The sequence below is a fragment of the Rhodamnia argentea genome, chromosome 3, assembly GCF_020921035.1.
Source record: "Rhodamnia argentea isolate NSW1041297 chromosome 3, ASM2092103v1, whole genome shotgun sequence".
Classification (NCBI taxonomy): Eukaryota; Viridiplantae; Streptophyta; class Magnoliopsida; order Myrtales; family Myrtaceae; genus Rhodamnia; species Rhodamnia argentea.
This window is the reverse complement of record NC_063152.1, coordinates 24,817,464-24,845,215: the sequence shown is the minus strand read 5'-3', so window position 1 is coordinate 24,845,215 and position 27,752 is coordinate 24,817,464. Positions and strand designations below refer to the sequence as shown.

The 27,752-nt window shown below is 42.4% G+C and overlaps 2 protein-coding genes and 1 long non-coding RNA gene across 3 annotated transcripts in view; 1 reads left to right on the top strand and 2 right to left on the bottom strand.

Moving 5' to 3' along the window:
* LOC115754060 (disease resistance protein L6-like) overlaps window positions 1-11,203 on the bottom strand; it is a 97,873-nt gene extending 86,670 nt beyond the window's left edge. Inside the window, exons 1-3 of the mRNA XM_048275634.1 lie at window positions 10,584-11,203; window positions 9,904-10,517; window positions 8,722-9,808 (exon numbers count right to left, since the gene is read on the bottom strand). Of these exons, the coding sequence (XP_048131591.1) occupies window positions 8,722-9,808; window positions 9,904-10,409 (1,593 nt within the window). The 5' untranslated portion in view covers window positions 10,410-10,517; window positions 10,584-11,203. The remainder of the gene's footprint in view (window positions 1-8,721; window positions 9,809-9,903; window positions 10,518-10,583) is intronic.
* Window positions 6,515-8,404, bottom strand: LOC125314472 (disease resistance protein RPV1-like). The gene is made up of 2 exons (XM_048276832.1): window positions 8,123-8,404; window positions 6,515-8,029 (listed from the first exon to the last, which is right to left on the bottom strand). Exons 1-2 carry the CDS (start codon window positions 8,372-8,374, stop codon window positions 6,641-6,643), a joined length of 1,641 nt encoding a protein of 546 aa, XP_048132789.1. The 5' UTR covers window positions 8,375-8,404; the 3' UTR covers window positions 6,515-6,640.
* Window positions 11,204-14,197: 2,994 nt separating the features above from the next.
* On the top strand, window positions 14,198-14,608 carry LOC125314474. The gene is made up of 2 exons (XR_007197950.1): window positions 14,198-14,398; window positions 14,459-14,608. It is a non-coding gene; the product is annotated as an uncharacterized LOC125314474 (long non-coding RNA).
* The last annotated feature ends 13,144 nt before the right edge of the window (window positions 14,609-27,752 follow it).

Here is a 27,752-nt window from a genome sequence, read left to right as displayed (position 1 = left end):
AGCAAGCCGATCTTTCGTCGGGATGACATGTGCCGTCTGTGTCATCAGAGGCATACGATTGCCCAATGCCCGTATCAAGGAGGAGCTTGTTTCGGGTGTAGCCAACGTGGCTATCAAGTGAGAGATTGCCCGCAGAGGTAGCAGAGCGGACAGGCGCCGCCACACCAGAGAGGGCAGTTTGGAGAGAATGCGCTACAAAGCTTTCAAAGTTGACCTCAGGCACAAGGAAGGGTGTTTGTTGTCACCTGGAAAGAGGCGAAGGATTCGCCGATCATTCGAGATATGGTCCTCTTGCACAACCATGTCGCATATGCTTTGTTTGATCCGGGTGCTACACACTCGTTTGTGGCTGCTAGATTTATTGAGTTGGCTAGGTTGAATTTATTGCCTTTGGATGTTGTTTTTAAGATTTCTACGCCTTTAAAGATAGCATAGTTGCTGCTGTAGGTTGTCCTGATTGTAAGCTAGTTATTAGGGGTAGAATAGACCTGATTGTGTTGAAGATGTTCGATTTTGATCCGATTGTGGGAATGGATTAGCTAACGAAGCAAAAAGCCATAGTAGATTGTTGTTGGAAAGCATGCAGGTTTAACTCGCTAGATGGGGACAATTTGAGTTTGTTGGAGGTTGAGGTGGGACTTCAACCCCGTTGGTTTCATCATTGGAAGCGATATGGCTATTAGAAAGCGGATGTCAAGGGTATCCGACAACCGTGGTGGACGTGTCAATGGATGGGCTAAAGTTAGATGGCATTGCGATAGTTGGTGAGTTTCCGGATGTTTTTCGTCAAGAGTTGCTAGGGCTGCCACCGGAAAAAGAGAAATAGAATTCGTAGTAGAATTGGCCCTAGGAGCAGAGCCAATCTCTAAGGCACCGTATAGGATGGCGTTGTTAGAGCTTAAGGAACTTAAGGTGCAAAATGCAAGAGCTGTTGGATAAAGGATTTATTCGCCCAAACACGTCACCATGGAGAGCACTTGTATTGTTCGTCAAGAATAAAGATGGGTCTTTGAGGTTGTGTATAGACCATAGGCGGTTGAATCAGGTGACGATCAAGAATAAGTACCCACTACCAAGGATAGACAATCTGTTTGACCAACTGCAGGGAGCTTCGGTGTTTTCTAAGATTGATCTACATATAGGTTACCATTAGTTGAGGATTAAAAATGAGGATGTATTGAAAACGGCCTTTAGGACACGGTATGGGCACTATGAGTTCCCCGTGATGCCATTCAGTTTGACGAATACTCCCGCCGCTTTTATCGATTTGATGAACGGGGTGTTCAAGAAGTATTTGGATAGATTCATCATAGTGTTCATAGACGACATCTTGGTATACTCGAGAAGCTTAGAGGACCACGAGCAACATCTAAGGGTAGTTTTGGGAACTTTAAGGGAGCACCAATTGTATGCGAAGTTTAGCAAGTGCGCGTTTTGGGCGACTCGCGTGGCGTTCTTAGGCCACATAGTTTCTGGTGAAGGTATTGTTGTAGATCCTTCCAAGATTGAGGCGGTCATAGATTGGTCAAGACCGACGACAATGACTGAGATCGGGAGCTTTTTGGATTTGGCAGGCTATTATTGGCGATTCGTGGAGAAGTTCTCGGCTAGAGCCTCGCATATGACTAAGCTGCTAAAAAAGGATGTAAAGTATGAATGGACGGATAAGTGCGAGCGTAGTTTTTAAGAGTTTAAGCATAACTGACTATGGTTCCCGTGTTGATGATTCCGTCTGGTCCTAGAGGATTTGATATATACAGTGTGGCGTCTCTAAGAGGTTTGGGTTGCGTCTTAATGCAACACGGAAGGGTAGTAGCATATGCATCTCACCAGTTGAGACCTCATGAGTCAAATTATCCGACGCACGACCTGGAGTTGGCTGAGGTCGTGTTAGCCCTAAAGATCTAGAGGCATTATCTGATTGGAGAAAGTTTTCAAGTGTATACCGACCATCAGAGATTGAAGTACCTGTTCTCTCGGAAGGAGTTGAACATGATGCAACGTCGATGGATGGAGCTGCTTAAGGATTATAACCGTAAAATCATATATCATCCGGGTAAGGCAAATAAGGTTGCAGATGCCCCGAGTAGAAAATTAGCGATTGCTCAATTACACGTTCGGGAATGGCGGTTGCTGGAGCAAGTGAGAGAGTCGGACTTCAAGTTGGAGATAAGTCGTCTGTCGAGTCATGTGGCTACCTTCGGGATCGAGGCAAAAGTGCAAGTGAGAATTAAGACCTCGCAATCGACGGACCCCACTATTCAGAAGATCCTTCAAGAGGACTCAGCCAAACTAACTATCGACTTTTAAATGGCCGAGGATGGGATACTAAAGTTTAGAGGACGTCTAGTTGTGCCGATTGATGAAAGTCTAAGGGAGGATATCTTCTCGGAGGCACATCGTAGCAGTTATAGTATCCACCCTGGAGGTACGAAGATGTATCAAAATATGAAGCAACACTTTTGGTAGAATGGAACGAAGGCGGATATAGCCAAGTATGTGGCTAAGTATTTGACCCGTCAGCAGGTCTAGTGCAACATTGTAAGCTTAGAGGATTACTACGGCCTTTGAAAATCCCAGATTGGAAATGGGAGCATATCACAATGGACTTTATAATGGGATTGCCAAAGAGTCAGAAAGGTAACGACTCAATTTGGGTTGTGGTTGACAGATTGACGAAGTCAGCACACTTCATTCTAGTGAGAAAGGACTTTGCCTTAGACCGCTATGCAGAACTATATGTGAGGCACATCGTGAGACTGCATGGAGTGCCGGTGACGATCACTTTAGATCGAGACCCTAAGTTCACTGTCACATTTTGGAAGAGTCTCGAGACTGCTTTGGGGACTAAGCTACGATTCAGTACGACCTATCACCCGTAGACAAATGGCCGATCTAAAAGGTAATCCAGACTTTAGAGGACATGCTGAGGGCATGCGTTTTGAATTTCAAGGGCAGTTGGGAGGAACAGTTGCATTTGGTTGAGTTCGCCTACAACAACAGCTATCAATAGAGTATCAAGATGACACCGTTTGAGGCTTTGTTTGGCAGAGCATGTAGGACGCCTGTCTGTTGGGACGAAGTGGGTGAAAAGAAGATCACCAGCCCCGAATTGGTAGAACAGTCTATGGAAGCTGTCAAGGTCATTAGAGACAGATCGAGGATGGCTCAAAGTCATCAGAAGAGTTATGCTGATAGGAAGTACAGACCTTTGGAGTTTCAAGTGGGTGATCATGTCTTCCCGAAGGTGTCGCCTATGAGAGGGACATCTCGTTTTGGCTAGAAAGGAAAACTAAGCCCTAGGTATGTTGGACCTTTCAAGATTTTGGAGCGGATAGGAAATTTGGCCTATCGCCTGGCGTTGCCGCCAAGACCGGCTCAAGTGCATAATGTGTTTCATGTGCAATGTCGAGGAAGTACGAGCCGGACCCTACTCATGTGCTGAGTTATGAAGAGATTGAACTAGATGAACGAGCATCGTACGTGGAGCGCCTAGTCAGAATCGTGGATAGGAAAGAGCAAGTGCTCCGGAACAAGACACTCCCGTTAATCAAAGTGGTTTGGCAACACCATGGGATTAAAGGAGCCACTTGGGAGAACGATGAAGTTATAAAGGGTAGGTATCCTTACCTTTTTGAGTAGTTGTGGCTGTGTTGTAATTTATGGGATGAAATTTCCTATGGTGGGGAGAGTTGTGAAGCCCTGGAAATTCGTTGTCCGTAAAATGCCAAAATTCAATAAAAAAAAGGTTAATGTTGAATTCCAGTCAAGATAAAATTTTGGATCGTAAGGAATTAAGAGACGAATTTTAGACGGTTCTCGATTTGTCGATCGATTTAATTTAGGTTTCGAAAATCTTAGACATCGCTCTTTAGGGTCGAAATCCGCGCACCCAAGCCTAACCCTAACCGAGCCCAATCTGCGAAAGGATTAAAATCACCCTCTCGTCGTTGAGCCAAATATCCAACTAGTCCTAAATTACCCGATTTTCAATTGGCTGCAATTTTAAATCACTAAAAGACAAAAGGCTTAATGGTGATGGGACACCACTTGTCCTATCACCATCAAACCACCCACTCACTCTATCTCCTCCCCCTCTCTCTCAGCCGGCCCCCCACCCCACGTGACTCCCTCTCTCTTCTCTTCTTCTTCTTCTTCTTCTTCTTCTTCCCGTTTTTCTTCTTTTACGATGCCCCCACCAAATCTGCTGCTGCTACTCCGCCGGCTTACAACCACTCTTGCTCCACCTTTATCGCCAGCCCGCTTGGTCATTGGCCGCCCTTCCATACAATTGTTGTTCGGTCGTCCCCACCCGCCGACGCCTTCTATGTTACAGCCCCACCCGTCGACTCGCTATAACGTCGCTCCACCTCTACCATCGCTACACCCCGAGTTCCTCCTTCAACCGCCTTGAGCTTCGTCACCCTCCGCCGTCGTGCCAGCCTCGTGACCCCTCATGCCCTCCCTCCATCTCTGCTCACGCTCGCCCTCTACTCACGCCGTGTCACCAACCCGACACCCAGCTCCACGAAGCCCGAGCTTCCTCCACCGAACCGCCCACCGTCGGCTCGTCGTGCCCCTTCCAGACCCGAGCCTTGCTGGCCCGAACTCGTATAGGCTAGCCCAAGCCGAACCCCCGTGGCTCGAGAGACCCGGCCGGCCCGAGCTACCAGCCGCCATCGTGGCTCCTAATCCGTGCCGCCCGTTAGCCGAGTTGTAGGCCGTGAACAACACCGACCGTGAACAGTGCCGGCTCGTGAATAATAATTTGAAATCCAAACCCGATCCAAAAGTCTCGTACCCAACCCGACACCGACCGCCGATTTTTAATTGTGAGTTAAACCCCTAAACCCCGATTAGGGCGCTAATTGCGCTTAGTTAGTGTAATTAGTGTAATTAGTTTAATAGGATATTTAGGTAGCTTAATCGTGGTCGGTTAAATAGAGACTGGGTTTAAGTTAAATGGCCACGATTAATTAAGTCGATCTGCTAGTCGGGTTATTTGTGGCTATTTGGTGATTAAATTGGACCGAATGTTTGGGCGGTGATTACCGGTGTGTGATTGTGAGCGAGCGATAGGGTAAAACCGAGTGGGCACTTGATTGTTGGTTGGATTGGACCGTTGATAGTTCAATTTTATGAAATTGGATCAATATGTATTGTCGTATTTGTGGAGCATGTCCGGCTATTTGTCCCGATGGTTGCTTGCCCGGATGTTGTGGTTGGATTGTTGGATGTGATGGATGAATGTTGTGGGTGTCGGTCCCATATTTTCTAGATGTAAAGTCTGGTGGATAATCTGTGTATTCATACGAATCGAGTGAAATCAAACTGCATATTTTAGCATGAAAACAGCCCGGCGCCAAGTTTTTGATCATGACCGTATGAGCATCCGGCTAAGTATAAAGATAAGAATTTGACCGGTTGTTGTCGGATGCGCTTGAATGATCACGTAATGGTTGTCCCCGATAAGATCGTGCAATATCGATCGGAATTACACGACTTGTCGGATGCACGTCAATCCTTGTCGTCGGGTTGATCGGATGCCGGTCGCGACTTGTGACGAACCGATGCTCCTTTTGGAATGCTTGCTATGTCGTGCCGTGTCGATCGGAATTGCACTAGCATAATAGTCGTCGTCGTCGAAGTAATGGAACGGTGCCTAGTCCCGCCAATAAAGCACCAATCGACTAGTGTGCTAGGCACTAACTGTCTAGTATGCCGGGCCATGTGGCCTCATCTATTAATAATTGGACTTCGTGTGGTGTCATGTGCATGCAAATTGATGCGATGTCTTTCGAGTTTTTTGTTAGTTGTGGCCGTTGATTTGGGGTCGAACATTGCATTATGCATGGCTGAAGACCGGTAAGCTTGCATGTGGTTGAAATATCTGCTCTTGGTTGATGCGATTGTTCGTTAGGATGTTTAAGCGAATCAGCGCCCTAGTCGGGCTTAAGCGTTGACTCACTAAGATTTATTTATCACCCCGTCGTTTAACCATTTCAGGTCCCAAGTGATGGAGCCCGTGGATGTTAGGGCCTGGTTGTTAGAGCAATTTTTGGGAGTAAATGAGGGCTTAATCTTACCCGACCGTGTACCTTTTTGAGGTCCTAGTGAGCCGCCTCGAAGAGTGGGGTTATATATTTTTTTTGGTAGCTCAAGAGGGTTAAAACTCATCTGCTTTGATTTTATGAATGAAATAGTCTTTTGTGAATGACTATCGTGTACGTTTCCCGCTTTACTATCCCCTATTGTTTGTTGACTGGATAGTTCACGTTTCCGCATGCGCCGTATGTATATAGGTCGATAGTGTACCTGTGACGCTATCCTTCGTGACCTGTGGCGAGTTTGGTAGGGATGTCGCGGGTCCGGGGATCGGGATGTGACATCCGATCTGTTTGATTTGCTCACCCCTAGAATGGAATAGGAGGACAAAAGATCAAATTTGATAGTGCTGAGTTTGAATAGGATCACACTGCAGGATAAGAAGCAGAATTCTAGAACTTTTGTGGCAAATCATGGTCATTTAGTCCGTCGTTAGTAAAATTACATATGTATTCGTTGTCACTTTACATTAAGCGGAGAAAGTGGGGAACAAAAAGACTAACTCCTTTCTTATTTCAACAAAAAGGAAACTTTTTTACATTCTCGTGTTGTCATTGATCAGTTCTCGGAAAATAAGATCTGATGTTGTTTCCTTGGTTTCAGAATTCCAAACTCTGAAACTCTTGAAGCTTGATGGATAAGGAAACTCTTGCAGATTTGGACAGTTCACAATGTGAAGCATCTCCAACGATTCAGGACCACCGTGAATCTCAATCAGCTTTGTACAACCTTTTAAATGAATTTTCTTGAGCTTATTCAAGATAGTCAGATCAGGCAACTTTGCCAATGATGAAAGTTCCACGAGCTCTAAAGTTCTTAGGTTCTTCAAACCTTCAAGGCCTCGAATCTCGGTTAGCTCATCACAATCAACGATGACCAAATCTGATAACGCTTTCAAATTTGAAAGATCATTTGTCGTTTTCATTCTTCGGCAAGACTTGATACCTAAGTATGACAAATTTGCCGGCAGCCTGGGTAGGCATTGCAAATTACAACACTGGAGCTTAAGTTTCTTCAGCTGAGAAAGGAGAATGAGATCGGAAGATAGGGTGGTGATATAAGGAGAAGACAACTTCAAGAACTCAAGCATCCGTAATGTCCCAATCCACCAAGCACTTGAAGCTGCTTCAAGTTTACCAGGACCCCTGAGATTAAACCACAAAGTCAACCTCAAATTTCTCAAATTTAATAGGTTCGAGAAGTTTGGCAAAGTCTCCATAGAGGTTGTTTTACAACAAAGATTGATCAGACTGTCCGGAAGCCGAGGCACAGTTGAAATTCTAGGGCTACCCAATACCAGAATTTTCAGAAATCGTAGATTGCCAATAGTACTGGGAATTTCTGCAAATGTACCCCATGCCTCTAGCTCTTCGAGCTTCTCCAACATCCCAATGGCGCTAGGTAGTTTTCTCAAGGGGCATCTTATCTTTAGAACTTTCAAATTCTTCATGTTCCCAATTACATCAGGTAACTCCCACATAATTGAACTCGATATATTCAACTGAATCAGGGAATTCGACTTAGGCAGTTGAGTCAAGTGGATATCCACTAAAGAAAGGTTCGCTGCTGCTGCACAACCAACGAAACTAAACTTACTCAGCAACGAACACTTGTCCAAGCTGAGAATTTCCAATTTTTTCATTCTTCTCCATTCAGGGATCTCTCCTATAGCTGTAGAGTCAAGAAGAAGTTCCCTCAAAGATTCTAGTGCCCCCATCTCATCTGGTAGTTCTCGGAGATTACTACAATCCTTCAAGTTTAAGAAGACTAACTTCTCAAGCTGACCAATCGATGGATCAATTTGAACCAAATTCTCACAACTTTCGAGAATCAGTCGCTCCAAATGCACATGAGTGGACAAGTCTGGGGTTTTGCGCAACTTCAAGCATCCAGTTAGATTTAGGACCTTCAAATTCTTAGCCAACTGAAAAAAAAAAAAGACGACGTGTTGGTCTTGAAAATGAATCAGGATTACACACGACAAAACAACTTAGGCTAACTTTATTTGAAATCATACCTTGATGTGGCTCCATCCATCCCATTTTTCTGTGATTTGACTCATTGACAGATCAAGGATTAGTAGCTTCCTCATGGAGAAATTGTTCAGCTTAAAAACGGTAGGAAAGTAATTCCATGAAAGCCATGTCAACTCTGGAAGGATACGTGGGCCAAATGTGGTTTGAACCAAATTTGAGCACTGGTAACGTAGGAAACCACGCACCTTAGTAAGGATAGATTTTGTGCTCACGTCCAAGTCTTTGCTATCCATTTGAAGGAACCTCAAATTTGAAAGACTTGCTAGGAAATTTTTATCAAGGAGTATTGACATGTTTCATCAAACTTGAGACATATTGCTTCTATACTTCCAATTCCATGAACATCACCTCCTATCTGCCAAAATAGAAATAGAAAACGAAAGTTAGAAGAAGCCATAATTTACCGCGTTGATCTTCTTCAAAGGGGAAAACAACTATATCTTTTCTCTTAATGTTGAAAACAATTGATGAACCACTTTTATTAGAGCACAGAAACGAGATCGACTCTGTTAGAAACGAAATCAAAATGAATATGCTGTGACCAATCTACCTAAAAAGAAATGAATATGTATGATTTCACCTGCATTTTCTCTAGAATCTCCAATGCTTGCGCGTGAGTCCACACCCATTGTTGCTTCTCTGGTTTCTTACCGCTTCCTTGTTGTATAAGATTTCTTCCGATATCTCTTAACCAATCATGCATCCACAATCTGTTATCTTCTCTAATCTTTATCAAAGATCTTTGCTGGAGGATGTTAAGAGATTGTTGAGGAAGAAATTTACAGCTTTCCCACATGTAAATCACAATTCGTTTGTCAATCCCGATGAAAAAACAAGCAACATCAAGAAATATCTTTCTTTGGTCTTCGTTTAAAGCCTTAATGCTGATCATCAACTTCCTTTGAACACCCTCATGAGGAAATTCTTCTAGCTCCTTTAATATTGCATCCCACTCCTCTATGCCTTTTCCAGATAAAAGAGAACCTATAACCTCAATAGCTAAAGGAAGACCGCCACAAATATTTACTGCTCTTTCGGAGTGAAAGATGTATTGCTCTACGGGATAATCTCTTCTAAAGGTATGTTTGCTAAAAAGCTGAAGAGAATTATCAAAATCCATGCCCGTGAGTTCATAAGTCCAATCAACAACTGTAGGCACATTGAGGATTCCCCGATCTCTAGTTGTAATGATAATCTTGCTTCCCTTGCCAAACCACTCACGCTTCTGCACGAGCGCATCAAGTTGACTTGCTTCGTCAACATCGTCAAGTAGAAGAAGCACGGTTTTTGAGCATAACCTTTCCTTGATCACATTTTTTCCTTCCATGATATTGTTGATGTCAGGCCATCTTTTTTTAAGAATGCTCGAGATGAGTTGATTCTGCAAGCGTGTAATTTCCGTTTCTCGAATGTTGGAAAGGAAACAACAATTAGGAAAATCATTAGAAAGTTGATTGTACACAATTTGGGCAAGAGTCGTCTTTCCCATGCCACCGATACCATGGATTCCAACGATCTTTGTTTCATGATCATGCGTACATATCATCCTCATGATTTCATCCACATGATTATCTACTTCGACTAAGCAATCAGATACTTCCAAGTATGCGGTTTTCAACTCAGTCAAAACATTATTGACAACTTCTTTCACAAATTCACCTTTGCCTCTGAAAATATTGGAGGAAAAGGCATCAAGACATTAAGTTTAGCAGAAAAATAATGCATCTTCAACAACTAGACCGTACATGATATAAGGAAATACCTGTTTGGCATGCTTTGAAAGTCCCATCCATTTAGTTCTCCAACCTCATTGAGAGCAGCCCTCCAACTGTCAATAGTCTCATTATCCAACCACTTCTTGTTTGCATGAGAAACAATGGCATTGCCGTAGTGATCAGTCTGGTATTTTACTACGGATGGTGCAACATCGTAGAAAATAGGCATGATCTTATGTCTCCTTGTGTTCTTGCTCTCCACCATCTTGACCAATTCCCTAAGGCACCATGTACTGTCTGCATATCCTTTGGAAAAGATTGGTATTGAGATCTTGGACTGCTCAATCGCTTGGAGAAGCTGGCTGCTGATCTCTTCCCCAATACGCAGCTCTTCATCATCTTTATATGCCCGAATCCCAGCGTCAATCATGCTGGTGTGAAGGTAATCAGTAATGTCATTACGGGTATCTGGTCCTCTGAAGCTCAAAAATACTTCGTAATCATATCCTGACAACTTCTCTAGTTCCTGATTATTTGGAGAGGCGTTCAACATGTTTATCTGTGCTCTCTACACGGTCTTATGTGGCTGCCTTTAGTACAAAAGAAGAAAAATAGTAGCAACTACTGTCATTGTGAAGTTCAATCACAAAGATCGGTGCAAATGAAAAGAAGGAAAAATAGTAGCAACTACTATCAATGTGAAGTTCAACCACAAAGATTGAAGCAAATTGTTTGTGCAACAAGGATTTGAAACGCTACCCAAAAATGATGACCACGTGCAGGATGATGAGGGTAATTTCTATTAGAAGCAAATGCAGAGATAAGTTTAAAGTCATTATAACAGGGTATGGTGTGGCTGATTTCTATCAGAAGCAAATGTAGAGATCTACTTTAAATAATTATAACGAAATCCCATCCACAGATGCACATGCTCTTTCATGGCAAAGTTTTAGACCCAGTAGCTACGAAAGTTAGATCCATCTAAACTCTGTAGGAAGGAAACCGAAGAAAGAAAATGCTCAATTATAAGTTGTGGTTCAAAAATCACCTTTTTGTGTTGTTGCTTTAGCAGAATCTGTGTGGAAATTTTCTAGGGAGATAAGGAGTGGCAAACTTATCTTAAATTCTAGGTCAATTGTCTTTTGTATAGAGATGCTTCTAATTCTTTACTTACTGCTTAACCTATTAGTTTGTTATGCCGTGAGAGGTTGTCTTTTGCAAAAACATACACAATCCTAGCTTCTCTATTTAGTTTCATCCATTTATATCTGAGGAATACCAAAACTTTACCACTGAATATTATGTGAATGTTTTGCAATCAAAGGCATTATATACCATGTATTTATAACCATTTTTAGGGGAGTGAAATCAACCGGTGGCCGCTAAGATGTGGCGGCCGTGTTAGTACTCTGTCGAAAAATTGGCCGGATTTTGGTTTTAAAAAAAGCCCAAAAAATTACAGTGCATTGACGTTTGAAATCAAGTATCACTTAATTGCTAACCGGAGCAAAGCACACCAATCATTTTTGAAGTTTACCCTTATTCATATGGGTGTCGCTACCATGATAGTGCAATAGTATTGCAGTGGAATGCTAGGCAAAAGATCATAGGTGAGTCTCGCCATGATTGCTATATATTTTTTGCCATTCATAATACTTGTGATTGAGATTGCACCGTTGTACTGTTATACTGTTAGCTTCTCACATCCCTATTCATATTTAGATGGACTTTCCTTGTTTTTGCTATGCTAAAAGAAGAGATGTTGTGGCGCCAATTTCCTCTCTAGCAATACTAGACTACGATCGTGACTAGCAAACCAGCTTTCTTTCTCTCCAAAGCATCCAATGCAAACATAAGAAAACACTGTCAAAGTTATCAAGTAGTTGTAGATGTTGATATGTGATGAATATAAAATCTGTAAGGGGTGCACATAAGAACGTGTGCTTCTCTTGTCTCTTTACATTTGCTCTGATAATTCCTTTTTCTTGACTTGCTTATGTTCCCACAACTAAAAACAAGAATCAAGCAAAATGAAATCAACTAATCCCACAAGTAAATCAAGATTTAACGTGTTAAACTGCATCACAGATAGCGAGAATCAATCACCGATTACAATGAATCTCTGATCTTATGCTTTATAAAACAACAAACTGATACATGCATAGCGAAAATAACTTGGAGCGAAATTACCAGAAGTAATTGTTATAGGAAGGAACTTGACAGTGGCAAGCCTGAATAAGATGGAGCGAAATCACCAGAAATGGGTCTCGAGTACTGCCTGCACCGATCCTCGTCGCAGATCAAATGGAGAAAAGAAGAGAGGAACATCCCTTTCTTTTGTGGACCCGACAAGGAAATTTCAAAGGAAATGATCCCCCTTTCGCTTTCACACGAGAAAGCAGTTCTTCCTTTTGTAGATTTCTTTATCTCACCATTAAATGTGGTCTCAATAAGTTTTCTCGTGAAGCACACGTCGTAGCTTATGGTCTATTCTCATGTTCACACTCACTCAACCCAAAGAGTCAAAGACTCATTATCAACATGGCTAAGAAAAAGAGGCGAAAGGGACAAGAAGGCAACTTCCTTAAATAAAAGAGAAAATAACAAAAAAGAGTGCCTAAATTTTGGCCCAATGTACAATGTAATCTCTGAACTTTGACCTAAGGTGCGATGTATTCCTAGACCTTTAATTTGTTCGATATGGTTTGTGATATACTAGTGATTGTTCAGTGTAATCCCTATACTACATGCAAATGTTTAAAAGTTCATGGATTATATCGAATATCGAGCCAGAGTTCATAGATCGCACCGAATAAATCAAAAGTTGGATGACATCGCACATTGGACCAAAATTTAGATACCATTTATGTCAATTCCTCTAATCATAGAATAGATTGAAAGTTTCATTATACAAAATCACCCTTAGTATAAAGAAATTGAGTCAAAATGTGCCCTAACAAGTAACAACCACATGAAGACCCTCTTAGTCAAGAAGCTTCAAGGACACCTTCCGACTCTCATCTGTCCGATTCTGTCCTCCGTGGCTTCCTGTGTTCTCGACACCCACCGAATCGAAGAAGAAGCCAAAAAGACAGACAAATAAAAATAACGCTGGTAAACAAAGCGTCCACGCACGCGTTGTCGTAGAAGGATTTCAAAAACAGTGCATCCTATTAGGTCTAGAGAAATAGATAATGGAATGAATGCAAAGAGAGAGAGATTACCCTGATACCATATTAGTAAGTCCAATCCAAAAGCTTAAGCTTATGGGTGGAGCAAGACTACATGAATAAAAAAAACATATAAGACTAGTTGTCAAGCAATATGGGACAACTTCAACACGCCCTCTCATGTGCAAAGGGATGGAGAACTGTTGCACTTAGAGTTGGCGAACTCGAAATTGGCTGAATTTTGGTCAGCTACATGGAAATGGGCTGCTGATCAGAACTCACTGCTATGCTATGACTGATGGCGTTTTTTCGCGTTTCGGAGTCTTTTAGATGGGTTTTTAGTTGTTTTTTGTAATTCCAGTGGCGTTTTCGTAATTTTGTATTTCTTATTATAATTAGGGTTAACACCATATAAAAAGGTGTTTGAGACTTCTAGTGGAGGAGACTTTTGACATTCTATCGATTTTGATAATCGCAATTGAGCGAATGATTTGTTTATCTTTTCAATTCTAATTTTAAGTTTAGTCAATTTCTATTGCGTTTCGGCATTAAGAACATATGAATATAAAGTCTCATATATGCAAGCCGGATTACGAGCGGCATGGAGGGTGGACGCACAACTTCAACATCCCTCTCATGTGTAAAGGGATAATAGGTGGATGGAGATCACACGAATACAAAGAGTCTAATACCATGTTAGGTCTAGCGAAATAGGTAAAGGAATGAATGCATAGAGAGAGAGAGAGAGAGAGAGAGAGAGAGAGAGAGAGAGAGAGAGAGAGAGAGTGTGTGTGCTTTGATATCATGTTAAGTTTATACGCGGAGGGAGATCACATAAATATAAAGAGTATATAAGACCCATTGTCAGGGCAAACATATCCATCCATCCATTGATCTTCTTTGTCTCTTAGCTAGTACGCACTCGTTGTCATTTGGCCCCATCTCTCTCACTTTCTCTCTCTCTCTCTCCCCCTCCTCCTCCTCCTCCTCCCCCCCCTCCTCCCCGCCCTGCCCTGCCCCGGCCGGGGCAGGTCTCCGCTTCTTCTCTTCTTTTCAACATGGCTAAGAAATGGAGGTGAAAGGGAAAGCAAGACGACATGCTTACAAAAAATTACAAACAAAAAAGGGACAAAAATAAGTTTTCTTGGTTTCACGAGAAAGCAGTTCTTTTTCATTTCCTTCTTGCTTCGGTAAATTTCTTATGTCACCACTAAATGTTGTCTCAATAAGTTTTCTCATGAGGCAAACGCAAAGCGTTGTCGCTTATGGTCCCCACCATTGTTCACACTCACTCTACCCAAAGGGTCGAAGACTCTTCATCAACATGGCGAAGAAAAAGAGCAAAAATAAACGAATAAAGGGAGACACAATAGTTCATTGTTTGCTCTTCTTTTCAATGGATATCTTCACATTACTTAAGTTTTTTGGAGAGATTGCGCCGTTGATGCAGTCGGAGTGGGCCTTGTCACCACTCATACTTACAAATTTTTGGTGATTAGTCAAAGATCGAATCCCGCAAAGAGCGGCTTTATTCAGATGGTGTGAAAGGCTATTATGTAATAACTATCGGAATCTACAACACCACAAGAAAGAAAATGGAGAAGGGAGATCATTATGAAGTATGAAACGTCAATCAATTACTAAATAAGTACAAATGTTTTCTTAATAAGCCCATATAGCAGAAAGACTTTCGGGAAGACCATTCAAACTAACATCTCTATAGCAAAATTCATATTTCTTACTATTAGTGTATTGGGCTTAAACATGATAGGAATGATGACTGATATATAGAGACCGAGGACTATTGCTAACATGCAACACAGTAAGATTACTACCCACAAACTAAATGGCAAGCCTGATAAAATGAATATATATAAATTTGACACAACATATTACAGATAATTATCAGAAAAGTCATGAGGTTATTATACGGATGCCAATTCAGACGTAATCTTTCAATTTGGCCAATGTAGTCTTTAACCTTTTGACAAATTCTAATTTTTTATATATAAAACTAGTGACAATTCGTCCCACAATATGCAATGTTAATCTTTATAATTCCTGTCTCTAATTGCCAGAGCATTAAAAAAAGGATAGCAAATTTCTGGAGGAGGACTAATGAACAGAAACCTCGTTTTCATTGGAAGAGACGGGAGATCCTCAAACTTCGAGACCTAATTTCTTTTAACAACCGATGTTGAGAAAACAGGCGTGGCGATTAGTACAGTCCACTTCTTCCTTGCGGTATCAACTACTGAAACGCCTTTACTTCCCTCATTCTGAGTTCGGGACAGTGGGTAAGGGGCATCGACATTCGTGGGGTTGACAAAGTCTCCTGGTGGGGGAGAAGTGATTGACCCCTCGGTGAGGTGGCCAGTAGGGAATGGGAAAAGATAAATATTAGAGAAGCCGAATGGATTCCTAGAGCAACGATTGGAGGTCCAGCGAACAGCGATTAACCTACCAGGGTTTCAGAGCTAATTGTTAGTGGCATTCCAGCTTGGAATGAACAGCTTCGTATGAATCTTTTCGATGAGCAAACGATGATTGAAAAATTCGTTTAGGTTCAGAGGCAAAAGAGGACAAGTTGGTCTGGACGAACACAAAGTCGGGTGTATACAGTAAAGAATGGGTACAATAAAGTAACAGGGTACATGACAGCACCATCACAGCCTTTACATCCATATTAAATCCCTCTTGTGATGGGATAAATCGAAGGTGCAGCTCTCAAAAACACTTAGAACTCAACTCAACTCAACTCACGAACGAGGAGGAGACCGAAGATGGCTTTACAATGTTTCTGTATTTACAATCGATTCATCCATATCAAAATGGTTATAAGACACGCCTATTTAAAAGATTGACACATTACTCTTGATCCACCTCTAGAAATATGTACACGATATCATAGGACCGATAGACCGGGACCCCGAACTTGACATGCCTTTTCATTACTGAGGACCTAAAAATGTTAACCACAACGGGGTGGGATAAATCTTAGTGAGTCAACGTGTGACATCCTGTATTCCAACTCACTTTCGAAACTTTGAATGAGTGAGATGTCTCATTGATGTATTTCGGTTAAATCTCACTCGAAATTGATTGCTCTCAAGAAGACTAACCAAATGGAAATGGCTAGCTAAGAAAATCAAGTACGTGGACCTAAGAACTTGATCTTGGACTGACTCTTTGGCCATGAAAATTGTCGAGAGAATATTTTAGACCATTATAGGCTGATCCTAGAATGATTAAGGAACGATTTAGGTGACACTCTATGCTTGGATCGCGGGTGATTCTGTTTGACCTTGTATGGGTTCCGAACGTCCCTAAATCATTTTCTAATGATCATATACATCGGGACTAGTGATTGACCATCGCAATTATATGACAACCAAAGTTGCCATGCCTCGAGAAATTCTTAAACGTGATATTAATCACGGGACGATACGCGTAACTCTTAAAAGCCGCCCATTAGTTTGAGATACGCTGAAATTTCAACCGATCGATATTGATCGCGAATCGAACTTTGAAATTTGACGTCGGACCTTTAGGGATTCCAAAATTTTAATTTTGGACGTTGCCTCATCCGAAGTACGGTTACTTCGCGGTTTGCCCCAAAGTATTCGGAAAAATGAAATTAGAGCTGAAAATGGGAAAAGACCCATTTACCCTTGGAAAATACCCATCAAGCTATTTCGGTCAAAGGGCATTTCGGTCTTTTTCCCCTCATAGCCGAAATTTTGACTAGTCAACTTGGGTAGCAAATTACCAAAATACCTTTCTTGTATTTTAAGAGCAAAATGAGATGAATTATTGGTGAGCCCCACAAGTTTCTCTCTCCTTTTTGCAAGACCAATAATTCAAGATAAAATAACTACCCAAAAATATCCTAACCTATTCTAATAATGATATTCATCTTCTTCTTCATTATTAGCAAAATTTTCTCTCACTTCTCTCTTTCCCCCCTAGCTTGGCCGAACACCCTCACCACCGCCACCACCACCGCCGAAACCTCACCAAACCTCCACTAGCCCCACCGTGAGCCGCCGACCACCCTCGGACACCCAAAGCCGCCGTGAGTCACCCGGAGCCACCGGATCGCCGTGGATCAACGCCGGCCGAGAGGGACTAGCATAGTTGTATCGGGAGCTATGCCGTGCAACCGACCCGGATGCGAAACAAATGGGCGGTACCCTACATGTATTGTAGATTTGGGTGTAGGAGCATTTTAGATGTGTCTCCCCTAATCCGACTTTCGGTGCTCCTTTCCTAGATGCACCTTCCGGTAGTCGGTATGTGATATATTACTTTTTCAGTTCGTGCGTCATTAATTATTTGCAGTGCGTATAATACATGAAAATATAAAGTTATATGTTTATGCAGCTGAAGTGGAGACCGAACTACAATTGACATCCCCATACATACCGTGACATATCTGCACTACCAACTTGATCAAATGGGATTCGAAGATGTAAGTCATGATAGCAATGAGTGGGTTTAATATCATGCTATTTTTTAAATTAATTTTTCATTTAATTTTATATGTTTCATTACGAAAATACATTACTTGGGAGCTTTACAAGGGTATTGAAGAGGATATACTAGATTACCGCCTACAGGGATAACACTATTAGAGGGTGAAGGTGCCACTCATCCGTCACTAAATAGTTGAGTAGCACTATCCGGATCGAGTACTCCGGTAGTTTGGTTTGCACCAGCCAATATCTAGAGATCCCCTCGATCATTTTGCCTTGCATGATATTGATAACATGCCACCCAGACGGATTGGGCGAATAAGCATAGAAGGTGGATCAATTTGTGGAACAGACATACCGAACGTATAATCTCGAGTAGAAGTACAATGAAAGCACTCCACTTTCATTCAGGATATATGGAGTGATTACGTCGACATACATGAAAGTGGATTTCTGTTGTGAGAGCCACAATGGGTTCAACGGTTCGTGCAAACACTTACAATTTAATTCATTATTTATTTTTAAGTAACATAAATTATTGGCATTTGATAATTTTTGTTAATTTTGATATCATTACCAAGGTGATGGCGTAGAACAGATCGTACATATCATGGATTCGGTTGGTCTATCTGCTAAGGCTTGGGTAGAAGTGAAAACTATAGCTAAGGCAATACTATACGTTTAGAATGAGGAAAGACGGCTAACAATGATACCAACACCCCAACCAGCAACTACAGCAGCAACTGTTGGGTCGGATGAGGAGGATGACCCCCTGAGATTGTTTAGCCGATCCGGAGAACTCCTCGAGCTTTTCCAGACGATGATGTCGTCCCCCATTCCATGGAATATCATATGACGAATTTCGCTTCCGAGTTCACTCCGGGGTTTAGCCATTATTTCGATTCAGGGTTCACCCAGTTTGCCAGAACATTTGACGATCCACATCCGTAGACTCCCTCCGATCGTCGATCAAAATATGGACCCGATTTCACTCATTTTTATCTAGTTCCTCCTACAGTAGGATATGGCATATTTTCACAAGATATGCCTTCGTCATCGACACATCTTACTTAGCCGGATCCTCGTTCTTGTCGATACAACACTAGACTTCCCGATCAATGGAGACAATCTCATTGCTAAACAGGAGGTCATGTAGGAAGAAAGTATCATTAGTATATGTAATTACGCTTAACTTGTTATCTATTATGAAGATCCAATGTTTTTTGTATATTTTAAGTAATTAAATATTGATAATTATATTACATTTCAAAATAAAAAAATTATAAATTAAAAAAATATAAACATAAAAAAATATGAAATTAAAATGAAAAAAAACCAAATAAATAAGGTTCTACGTGTGGGGAGGGGCTGGTAGCCTACTCGATACCTATACTACTGAAATGAAGCCCACTCAGCACTCGAACCGCCAAGCGAGCCTCCCACTCGCCCCCTCGGCCGTATGACTATCGAATCGGTTCTCGCTCGGCAAAAAAACTGCCGAGCGACACTTGATTCGGCAAATAAAAAAATTTCATACCTGATTTACTTATTACATTTTTTTCCCACCTGGTTTGGAAAAAAGCCCTTATAATTTTGGATTGTCAACGATCAAACTTGAGGATATAGTATAATGATCGATAAGTTGATCGCATAATAAGCTCGGAAGGTGAAGATTTACACTTAAATTGTTGTTGTCCGGTTGTTAGCTTGTTTGGAATGATTGTGGTGATCGATAATATTGGATTATGGGTATGAACTTGTGTGGTACCACGATCATTTACGTTGTAGATTTTTATTGACGGCTCTGATTGATGAGATAAGGTTCGAAAGAAAGTGAATGATGAACGTTTGGACTAAAGGCCAATGTGATTGAACACGTATGAGTTTTATCTAGATAACGATTGGGCATGAAGTTATAGTTTGATCCGAGGCAATTGATCTTTGAGTTATGATTGTCGTTGGTGGAGTTAAAAAGTTCGAATTGATAAAGATCGATGTGGAAGCGAGTGGTGTGTGAAGAGTGCTAAGGACGATCATGCATTGCACATGTTCATAGCGTTAAAGTTGGTCCTCAAAGTGAAAAACATATTTCGAAAGTGTATAGCATTGCACCTTGAGCGACAGATGAAAGACTGTGAGTGGATCGAGATGTCGCAAATAAGTGAGGCTCTATGCTTCGCAGTATTGGTGAAGGTCGGTTTATACCTCCGAATGTGAATCGGAGGGGACCCTCTACTATGTGACTAGGATAAGCGTGAATTGATTTGAGACTCATACGAGCTAGTTGACCAAAGACCCAACAATGTTGTGGTGGAGTATATACGGTTTGAAGACTGTAGTCATGGGAACCACAGGTAGGTATGTAGGACGGAGAATTGTAGAGACAAACATGAAAAATTTGTAAGGGCGAGTTATGAGTGAATGATGTGGCAGAGTCTGCCGGATAAATTTTCAGCTCTTGAGATTGGTGATGACCCCGAATAAGGTTAAGATTACGAGATATGGCAATTGGAGAGGACAAGTGATCAGAGTGCGCAACGAAAGCTTGTAAGAAACCCATCGCAATAGCTATAGTACTAGTCCAGTTAGCACGACAACGTATTAGAATCTGAGACAACGATTTTGGTGGATTAGTATGAAGGCTGACATAGCCAAGCACTTGGCGAAGTATTTTAAGTGATAGCAAGTTAAGGTGCAGTCTTGTAAACTGAATGAAGGGTAAGAAGGCTTCCTAAACGTACTAAAAAGGCCTGCTGCAGCCGCTGGAGATTCCAGAGTGAAAATGTGGGCATATCACAAGGGACTTTATGATGGGTTTGCTAAGGAGTCGTGGAGGCAATGACTCAATCTTTGTTGTGGTGGACAAATTGACAAAGTGTGCGCATTTATTGCAGTGCGAAAGGGTTTTGCTTTAGACAGATATGTAGAGTTGTATGTGCGGCACATAATGCAACCTCGGGGAGTATCAATGACGATCGCTTCGGATCGTGATCCCAAGTTCACTGCCACGATTTGGAAAAATCTGCGGACTACATTAGGAATGAAGCTCGGTTTAGTGATGGATGGCCAGTTTGAAAGGATAGTTCAGATGCTAGGTGATGTTTTATAAGATGTGATTGCATATGGGAAGAGAAATAGTAACAACTTCGGTCTGTTTGTTAGTTAAGAGATTGTCGTTCGATAAGTAGGGATAACTGATTTCTGTGTCTATTTGTGATTATAATACGGCAATCAGCAAGCCCGGATGGTGACAATTTAGGTTTGGATTTTTTGGAGTTGGACGAGTTAACCTGTCTAGACAGATTGTGGATATGGAATTGTGACAGGTGGGTAATTGGGAATCGTATGCTTGAATCTAGCTCGTGTATTGATGGTCGCATCGTGGCTTTTGGGTGCTAAGTTGAGAAATGGATTAATATGAAGTGAGTGGTATATGACAAGAAGTGAGGATATTCCGAGACGTCAATGTCTTTATCTTTTTGAGGTTGTGTAGTGGCCTAATTTCGAGGACGAAATTTCCTAAAGAGAGGAAAGTAATGACGCTCCGGAATTTTGAAGTCCATAAGAAAAATGGACTCGATAGATTTTAATCGCGAGTTCCGGCCTGGTAATTAAATTTGAATTTTTAAGGATTTAAGAGACAATAATTGGATTGTTATGAGACTTCGGTCAAAATAAATTAGGTTTCGTCGAATCATAGCACTGAGGCCCTTCGCACCGGTACTAGCCCCGACTAAACCCTAGTTGTGAGATTCTCTAATAATGCCTTCGATTTTAGTATCACTAGTTTAATTTACCCTGGTTAGCTAAATTACCGTTTTACCCCTAGATATTTTACACATAAGACAAAAATAGGGAATAGTTAGATTTGAATTATTTTTGTGAGCCCCCCACATCTTTTCAACTAGTTGCCCCCACTTTTCGTCACATCTCTCTCTCTCTCTCTCTCTCTCTCTCTCTCTCTCTCTCTCTCTCTCTCCTTGAGTTGACCTATGAAGCTCTCCTCCCCCTCTCTTTCTTCTTTCTCATTCTTCTCTTGTCTTTTTGCTTCTTCTTCATTCTCGTTCACCCGGTCCCCGCGCCTGATGCTGCCACCGTCGGCCACCTCATCACGCTATAGTCATCCAACCACGCCGAGCTAGTCCCGATTGCTGCACCGTCGCCTCGTCGTTCCCAGGGACGACCTCGAGCTCAGCCCCGTAGCTACCCGACTCTTCTATCTCACCCTCTTGGCTAACCATTAACCCCGATGCCCCGACAACATCCAACCGCTCGCACCACCCCTTGTCAATGACATACCAGCCCGTCGTTGAGTCACCACCCGAGCCGAGCCGATGTGAGTCGCGCCTCTACTAGCCAAACTTAGCCTCCCTTTGGATCCGCCCTCTGCTCACCACTCGACGGCACCACCGGACACCACCTCTATCGCCGTCACGCTGCCACCCGTAGCCGCGTCGCCCCACACCCAGTCGAGATCCGGCCGAGCCCGACCCCGGACCCGCGCGAGCCGAGCTTGCTCTTTCGTCACGTCGTCGAACATTCGGAATCGACCCGAGCTGTTGCCATGATGTGTCGGCGACCCATACCGTCGAGATCCGACCCGAAACCATGCCCATCATGCTGAACCATGCTGAGACCCACAAGCCGCGCCTTAAGTCGCAAGCTACCGTAAGACCACTCACCCTTCGCCGCTTCGTGCTTTTGTCCGCTCTCGCCATGGACCCGAGAAGCCAATTGGAACCGTGACCCGCAAAGAACGAACCGCTGTCGTCGACCCGTGACCCTTTGCCGCTCAAGATCTTCGCGATCGAGAGTCGTTGCCTTTCGTTGTTGTAGCCACCCGCGCCGTGCGTTATATTGGGCATCACCGACGCGCTCGACTCGTCTTCGAACGTCGTTTAGTTAGTGAGTTAATTCATAACTCACGGTTAGGCCGTTAATTACACTTAGGATAGCTTAATTATTATAATATGATGTTTAGGTAGACTAATTGTGGTCGGTTTAGTTAGAAACTTGGTTCAAGTTAAATGACCACAATTAAATAAGTCAGACTCGATAGTTAGGTGGACTATGGCTAGTTGGTGATTAGACTAAATTGTATGATCGCTACAATTGTTCGATCGCGAGCGAGTGATAGGATAGAGCCAAGTGGGTGATTATTAGTCAGATGGATTGCATTATATTGGCTCGATATTATGAAATTGAAATTAATAACTACAGTTGGATTGAGTATTCGTAATCGGATCAATTAATTATATTTAATTAATTATTACTATCGACTATTTGATTGGGTGATGATTGATTGACTGTCCTATGCACGGGTGGGTATGTATTATATGTATTCGAGATTTAATCACCCCCGTATATGTTGCAAAATCTTGTGAATAAACCGTGCATTCATATGACCATTTGTGGAATCAAACTGCATATTTGAGCATGAAAATGACCTTGGGCCAGATTTTTAAGCATGAGCGTGTGAGCATAGGACTAAATGCCAAAGATAAGAATTGACTAGTTGTACGGTATGCTTGTGTGGTCATATAATGGATTTCCTAAATAGCTCGTGATGTACTAATCGAAATCACACGACTTGTCAAATGCACGTCAATTCGTGCCCCCGGGTTGAATGGATGCCGGTTGCAACTTGTGATGGACCGAAGCCCCTATAAGGATTCCCTGTTCATTCCATATTGGACCGATTGGAATCATACGGGACTATCGACACCGTCGCCGGAGGTAAGGGGACAATGCTTGGTCATGCCAGTAGAGTACCAACTACCTAGTGTGCTCTGTACCAACCGCCTAGTGTGCCAGGCCAAATGGCCATTAATAATCGTAACACGTGTGGCATTCTATGTGGGTGTTCTGGTTGTTTTCCTTGATTGTTTGACTGTTGAGTAATGCCGAGCTTTGCATTATGCGTAGTCCAAGGTGTGGTAAGCTTGCATGTGGTTGGCTAGATACTATCGTGATATACTTGTTTATATAGGTCGCCCGAGCGAATCAACGCCCTAGCATGGCTTAAGCATTGACTCGCTGAGATTTATTTCTCACCCCGTTGTTGTTAACCCTTTTTCGGGACCAAGGTAATGGAGGTACAAGGAGACGTGTGGATGAGGGTGATATGACTACTCTCTTGAAGCAGAAAGGGGCATTAACCTTACTTGACCCACCCATCTTTTGTTAGTTTAAGGAGTCACTCCCAAGCATGGGGTGGTATATGTTTAACTTTGTAGGTTAAAGATTATTTGCTAATGAAAGTGAACCCGCCTTTTGCTGAAATACTGTTGTAGTTGGTTGTCCCGCTTTCTATCCCTACGTATTGTTGTTGTCTTGGAGTTACGAGTTTCCGCATGCAAGTATTAAAAAGATAAAATATATAGGTCGAAGACGTGCCTGGGATGTCGTCCTTAATGACTCGAGGCGTTTTGTAGGAATATTGCGCACCCGAGGATCGGGGCATGATAAGCGTTATGATTCGAGCATAGTTGTAATCTCCGTTATATTGCTTGATCTATAGCGAAATTCTATGTTGATTTCTCCGTCGACATTTATCACAACTAAAGGAAATAATCAAATTATTTCCTTTAGCTGTCTATTTTATTATTCATTCATTTATTATCTGCAACAGGAATTGATTTTCGAAGTAGAAGTATTCCCATGCGCCCTCGTGATGACGCAATGAATTTGCTTCACGAGAAAACTTATGGAGACAATATATAGTGCTCTATAAGTTGATTTCTAATTAGAAAAATTCGTTTGAGAACGGTTAAAAAGTTCAGCTTTTGGAACATTACTAACAAAAAATCTTCTACGAAAAATTATTGTCATCGGCCAAAAAAATTTCTAATTCATTTTTAATTCTTTAAATTTCTTTAAAAAAAATTTTGTTATTAAAAAGTATTATTTACTTTTTTAATATAAAAATTATTTTTTTACTCCGACAATCGGAGACGGTGACTTAGCGGTGGACGTGGTTAGTGGCGGGCAATGGTCACCGGTGGGTGGCGGTAGGCTTACGAAGGTCGGCGGCGGTGTGGCCGCGGATGGTGGTTAGTGGCGGTCGACGGCGGTTGGGGGAGGAATCGGCAATCAATAGTGGACGACAATGGGTGGCGACGGCGGATGCGTGATTGGGAGAGAGGCACTAAGCATGAAAAGAGGCCGAAGTAAGAGAGATATTGATGTTGAGAGAGTTTTACTTTCAAATGAGTAAATTTTTTTAAATTTTGGAATTGTCTCATAAACAACTTCAAAAGTAGAAAGTTGCTCCAGAAGTAGAAATGTAGTGTTGCGTAATCAAATGGATTTCTGCTTTAGAAATTACATTACCAAACGAATTTCTATTTTAGATGCACTTTTGGAGTATAAATTCATTTTCGAAAGTGTGAGTATACCAGCCCATGTGGTCCATTCCCATCTTTTCACTCACTCAACCCTAAGAGTCAAAGACTCTTTATCAACATGACCAAAGGAAAAGAGGTGGAAGGGAAAGGAAGACAAGTTGCTAAATAAAAGAGGAAATAACACAAATGGTGCTTAAAATTTGGCCTAATGTATAGTGTAGTTTCTGAATTTTGACCCAAAGTGCGATGTTGTATCTAGACCTTTAATTTATTCGATATGGTCTATGACATTAGTAATTATTCAATGTTATCTCTATACTATATGCAAATATTTAAAAGTTTAGGGACTACATCGAATATCAAGTTAGAGTTAATGGACCACACTGGATAAATCATCGCTTAAGTGTGTGAATTTTTTAGGGGCATAAATATATTGAGGGGTATGCTAATTAACAAAGGCAACCAACGAGCTTCAATCTCATTAGAGTAAATCCTTTGAAAAGAAGCTTGAGCACATCAGCAAGTAGAATATAGGAAAAGAAAAAGTTTGTATTCAAGCGAATCGGCAAAATAATAATAATAACAACAACAACAACATACGGTGGTGGAATAAATAGCAGTTTTCATCCTTTCCATTTGTGATTTTAATTAATTATCAATTTTGAGGTTATTTTTGTCCATTCAATAAGTTTGGGAGCGTAATAGCCATTTAGAGGATGGAAATAAAGTGAGATTTTAACGAAGAATGGCAAAAAATGAATCGAGAAAAACCAGTAAAGAAGGAAAGCAAGGTGTTCCTCAAATAAAACATCACTAGATTCTCGATAAAATTTGCCGAGGAATGGATCAAAAGAGGGTTAATTGTTGGTCTCGTCATTGAAATACGAACACCGGTAAACCTCTATCTCGTGAGACTTCACACGCCATAAGGGGAGAAACCAAGAATGACAAAGATGTCAAGGATGGTAATTGATAGCTATGTAGCACGAACACGTGCCATAGGCCATCGTGTTGGTGCCCGACATGTAGTCAACTTGGGCGTCCGGCATGTGGTCAACAAGTGTTCGTGTCGTAGTCAACTCCGGTGACATGCTCCAGACACACATATGGGAAGGAACTTTCCTGTGAAAAAATAAATTTAAACGGCACTTCAATTTAGCCAAAGAGTCAAAAGAAGCGAGCGCCCACATTTAATCCGGGTGTTTTTAAAGAGCCATCTTACTTGTTATCCTCGCTAGGCATCCCATGTGGGATTTCTTTTTTCAACTTATAAACCTCTAAGTCTCATCTGTTGATTCTTAAAGAGACTTTCTCTTGGTCTCTCTTCCTCACAATCGATGTAAGACTCGTGAATCTACCTTATTTTGGCACTCATGAAAAGCTGGATAGAGTTGTTGGCATTGACTAGCATTAATTGGTTGTTATTTTTTTTTTCCATAAAATGGAAGAATATTCCTCTGAATGTCTTCTAATTGATTGTTACCAAATTTGATGATGAGTTGAGATTTTGTTAGGTCTGGATAGTGGTAAAACCTAGTGTACGAGTTGTCAAAGCAATGGTGGGAGAAGTCTTGGAGGCCCATTTGTGCGGTGCTCTGGTGCATTACGGAAAGTTTCAAATGTAGTGCAACGCGGTGGGTATCTAACCTCAGTCAAACGTCGGGGATGCCATGCGATTGCTGTGCAGACTATCTTGTTTCTTCATCAACTCATTCAACGTGAACGGAGCTGGCTACCCACCACTGGAAAAGCCCAAATTATGTGATAGTACTTGTGAGAAAGAGCTTGAAAACGTATGGTGAGATCACATTCCCTCTTCTCTTTTGACTAATTCAACATGACCTGAGTCTTGAGATGGCATAGAATAGCCGGATGTTCGGATTACCTTGGATGTGAAATTACCAAAATACCCTTAGCCTAATTGTGAAATTATGATTTTGACCCTAGGGCTTTTATGAGAACAAGACAAGGAAAAATTATTGGAGTGGGCGCCACCTCATCTCTCTTTCCCCCTAAAGTCAAATAACCCTATCCCTATCTCTCTTTTTCTCTCTCGTCTTTCTCTTCTCTATCCTTTTTTTTTTTCTCACGCAGCTTCCACCCCCTCCCGAACCGACTCTCTCTCTTTCCCTCCGTTGCCTCTTCTTCTTTCTTTTGGGCGACACATCCATCGCCACCGAGCGTCCCCAACCTCTCACCAGTTCCACTGTCGCTCACCACCGCCGTAGCCACCACCATCGCCGCAGCAAGCCCAAATTAGCCAGAGAAGTCAACCTGCCCTGTCCGGCCTTTGCTGCAGCTGCTCCGGATCTGCTTTTGTTTGCAACTCACGGCTGCTGCTCCTGTCTCCACAAGCTGCCAGCCACTTCCCTCGACTTCCCTCGGACCTCCACCAGCCGTCCCCATCGTCGTCTCAGCCATTCGGAGCTTGGAACAGTGGAGAAAAGCCACGGACAGCCTCTGCTTTGCCCCCGACTCTGCTTCCTCCCCTGCTCTGCTTCGGACCAGCGCCTTGTGCCGCCTCCAACTCACTTCTCCGCCCACCTCTGACCACCACACACTCCCAAACACCCTTTCAGACCTCCACTGACAGTCCCACGAAGCCCCGATGCCGTCGGAACCCCAAGCAGCGCCCCACCGAAGCCCTGCCCTGTTTCGTCCATTGTTTTAGCTCGGCTTGTGTGCCCGTGAGCCTGGGCCGTGAGCCAGTCCACTCGGGCCTTGAGCCGAGACTTTGTGCGGAGTAGCCCGGGTTGTGTCCTAGGTTGGGAGCCCGTGTGGCCCGGCCCGTGTGCTAAGTGTGCCGGGCTTATGGCTGAGCTTGTGAGCCACTATTCCTGGGTTGCATGCTGAGTTTGTGGGCCAAGTGGCCGAGACATTGTGTCCCGTGTGCCTGGGCTCGTGC

Coding starts and splice junctions, on each gene's coding strand:
- LOC125314472 (XM_048276832.1), bottom strand. CDS start 8,374: ATGGATAGCAAAGACTTGGACGTGAGCACAAAATCTATCCTTACTAAG. Junction 8,030..8,122: donor ATGGATGGAGCCACATCAAG/GTATGATTTCAA, acceptor TTTTTTTTTCAG/TTGGCTAAGAATTTGAAGGT.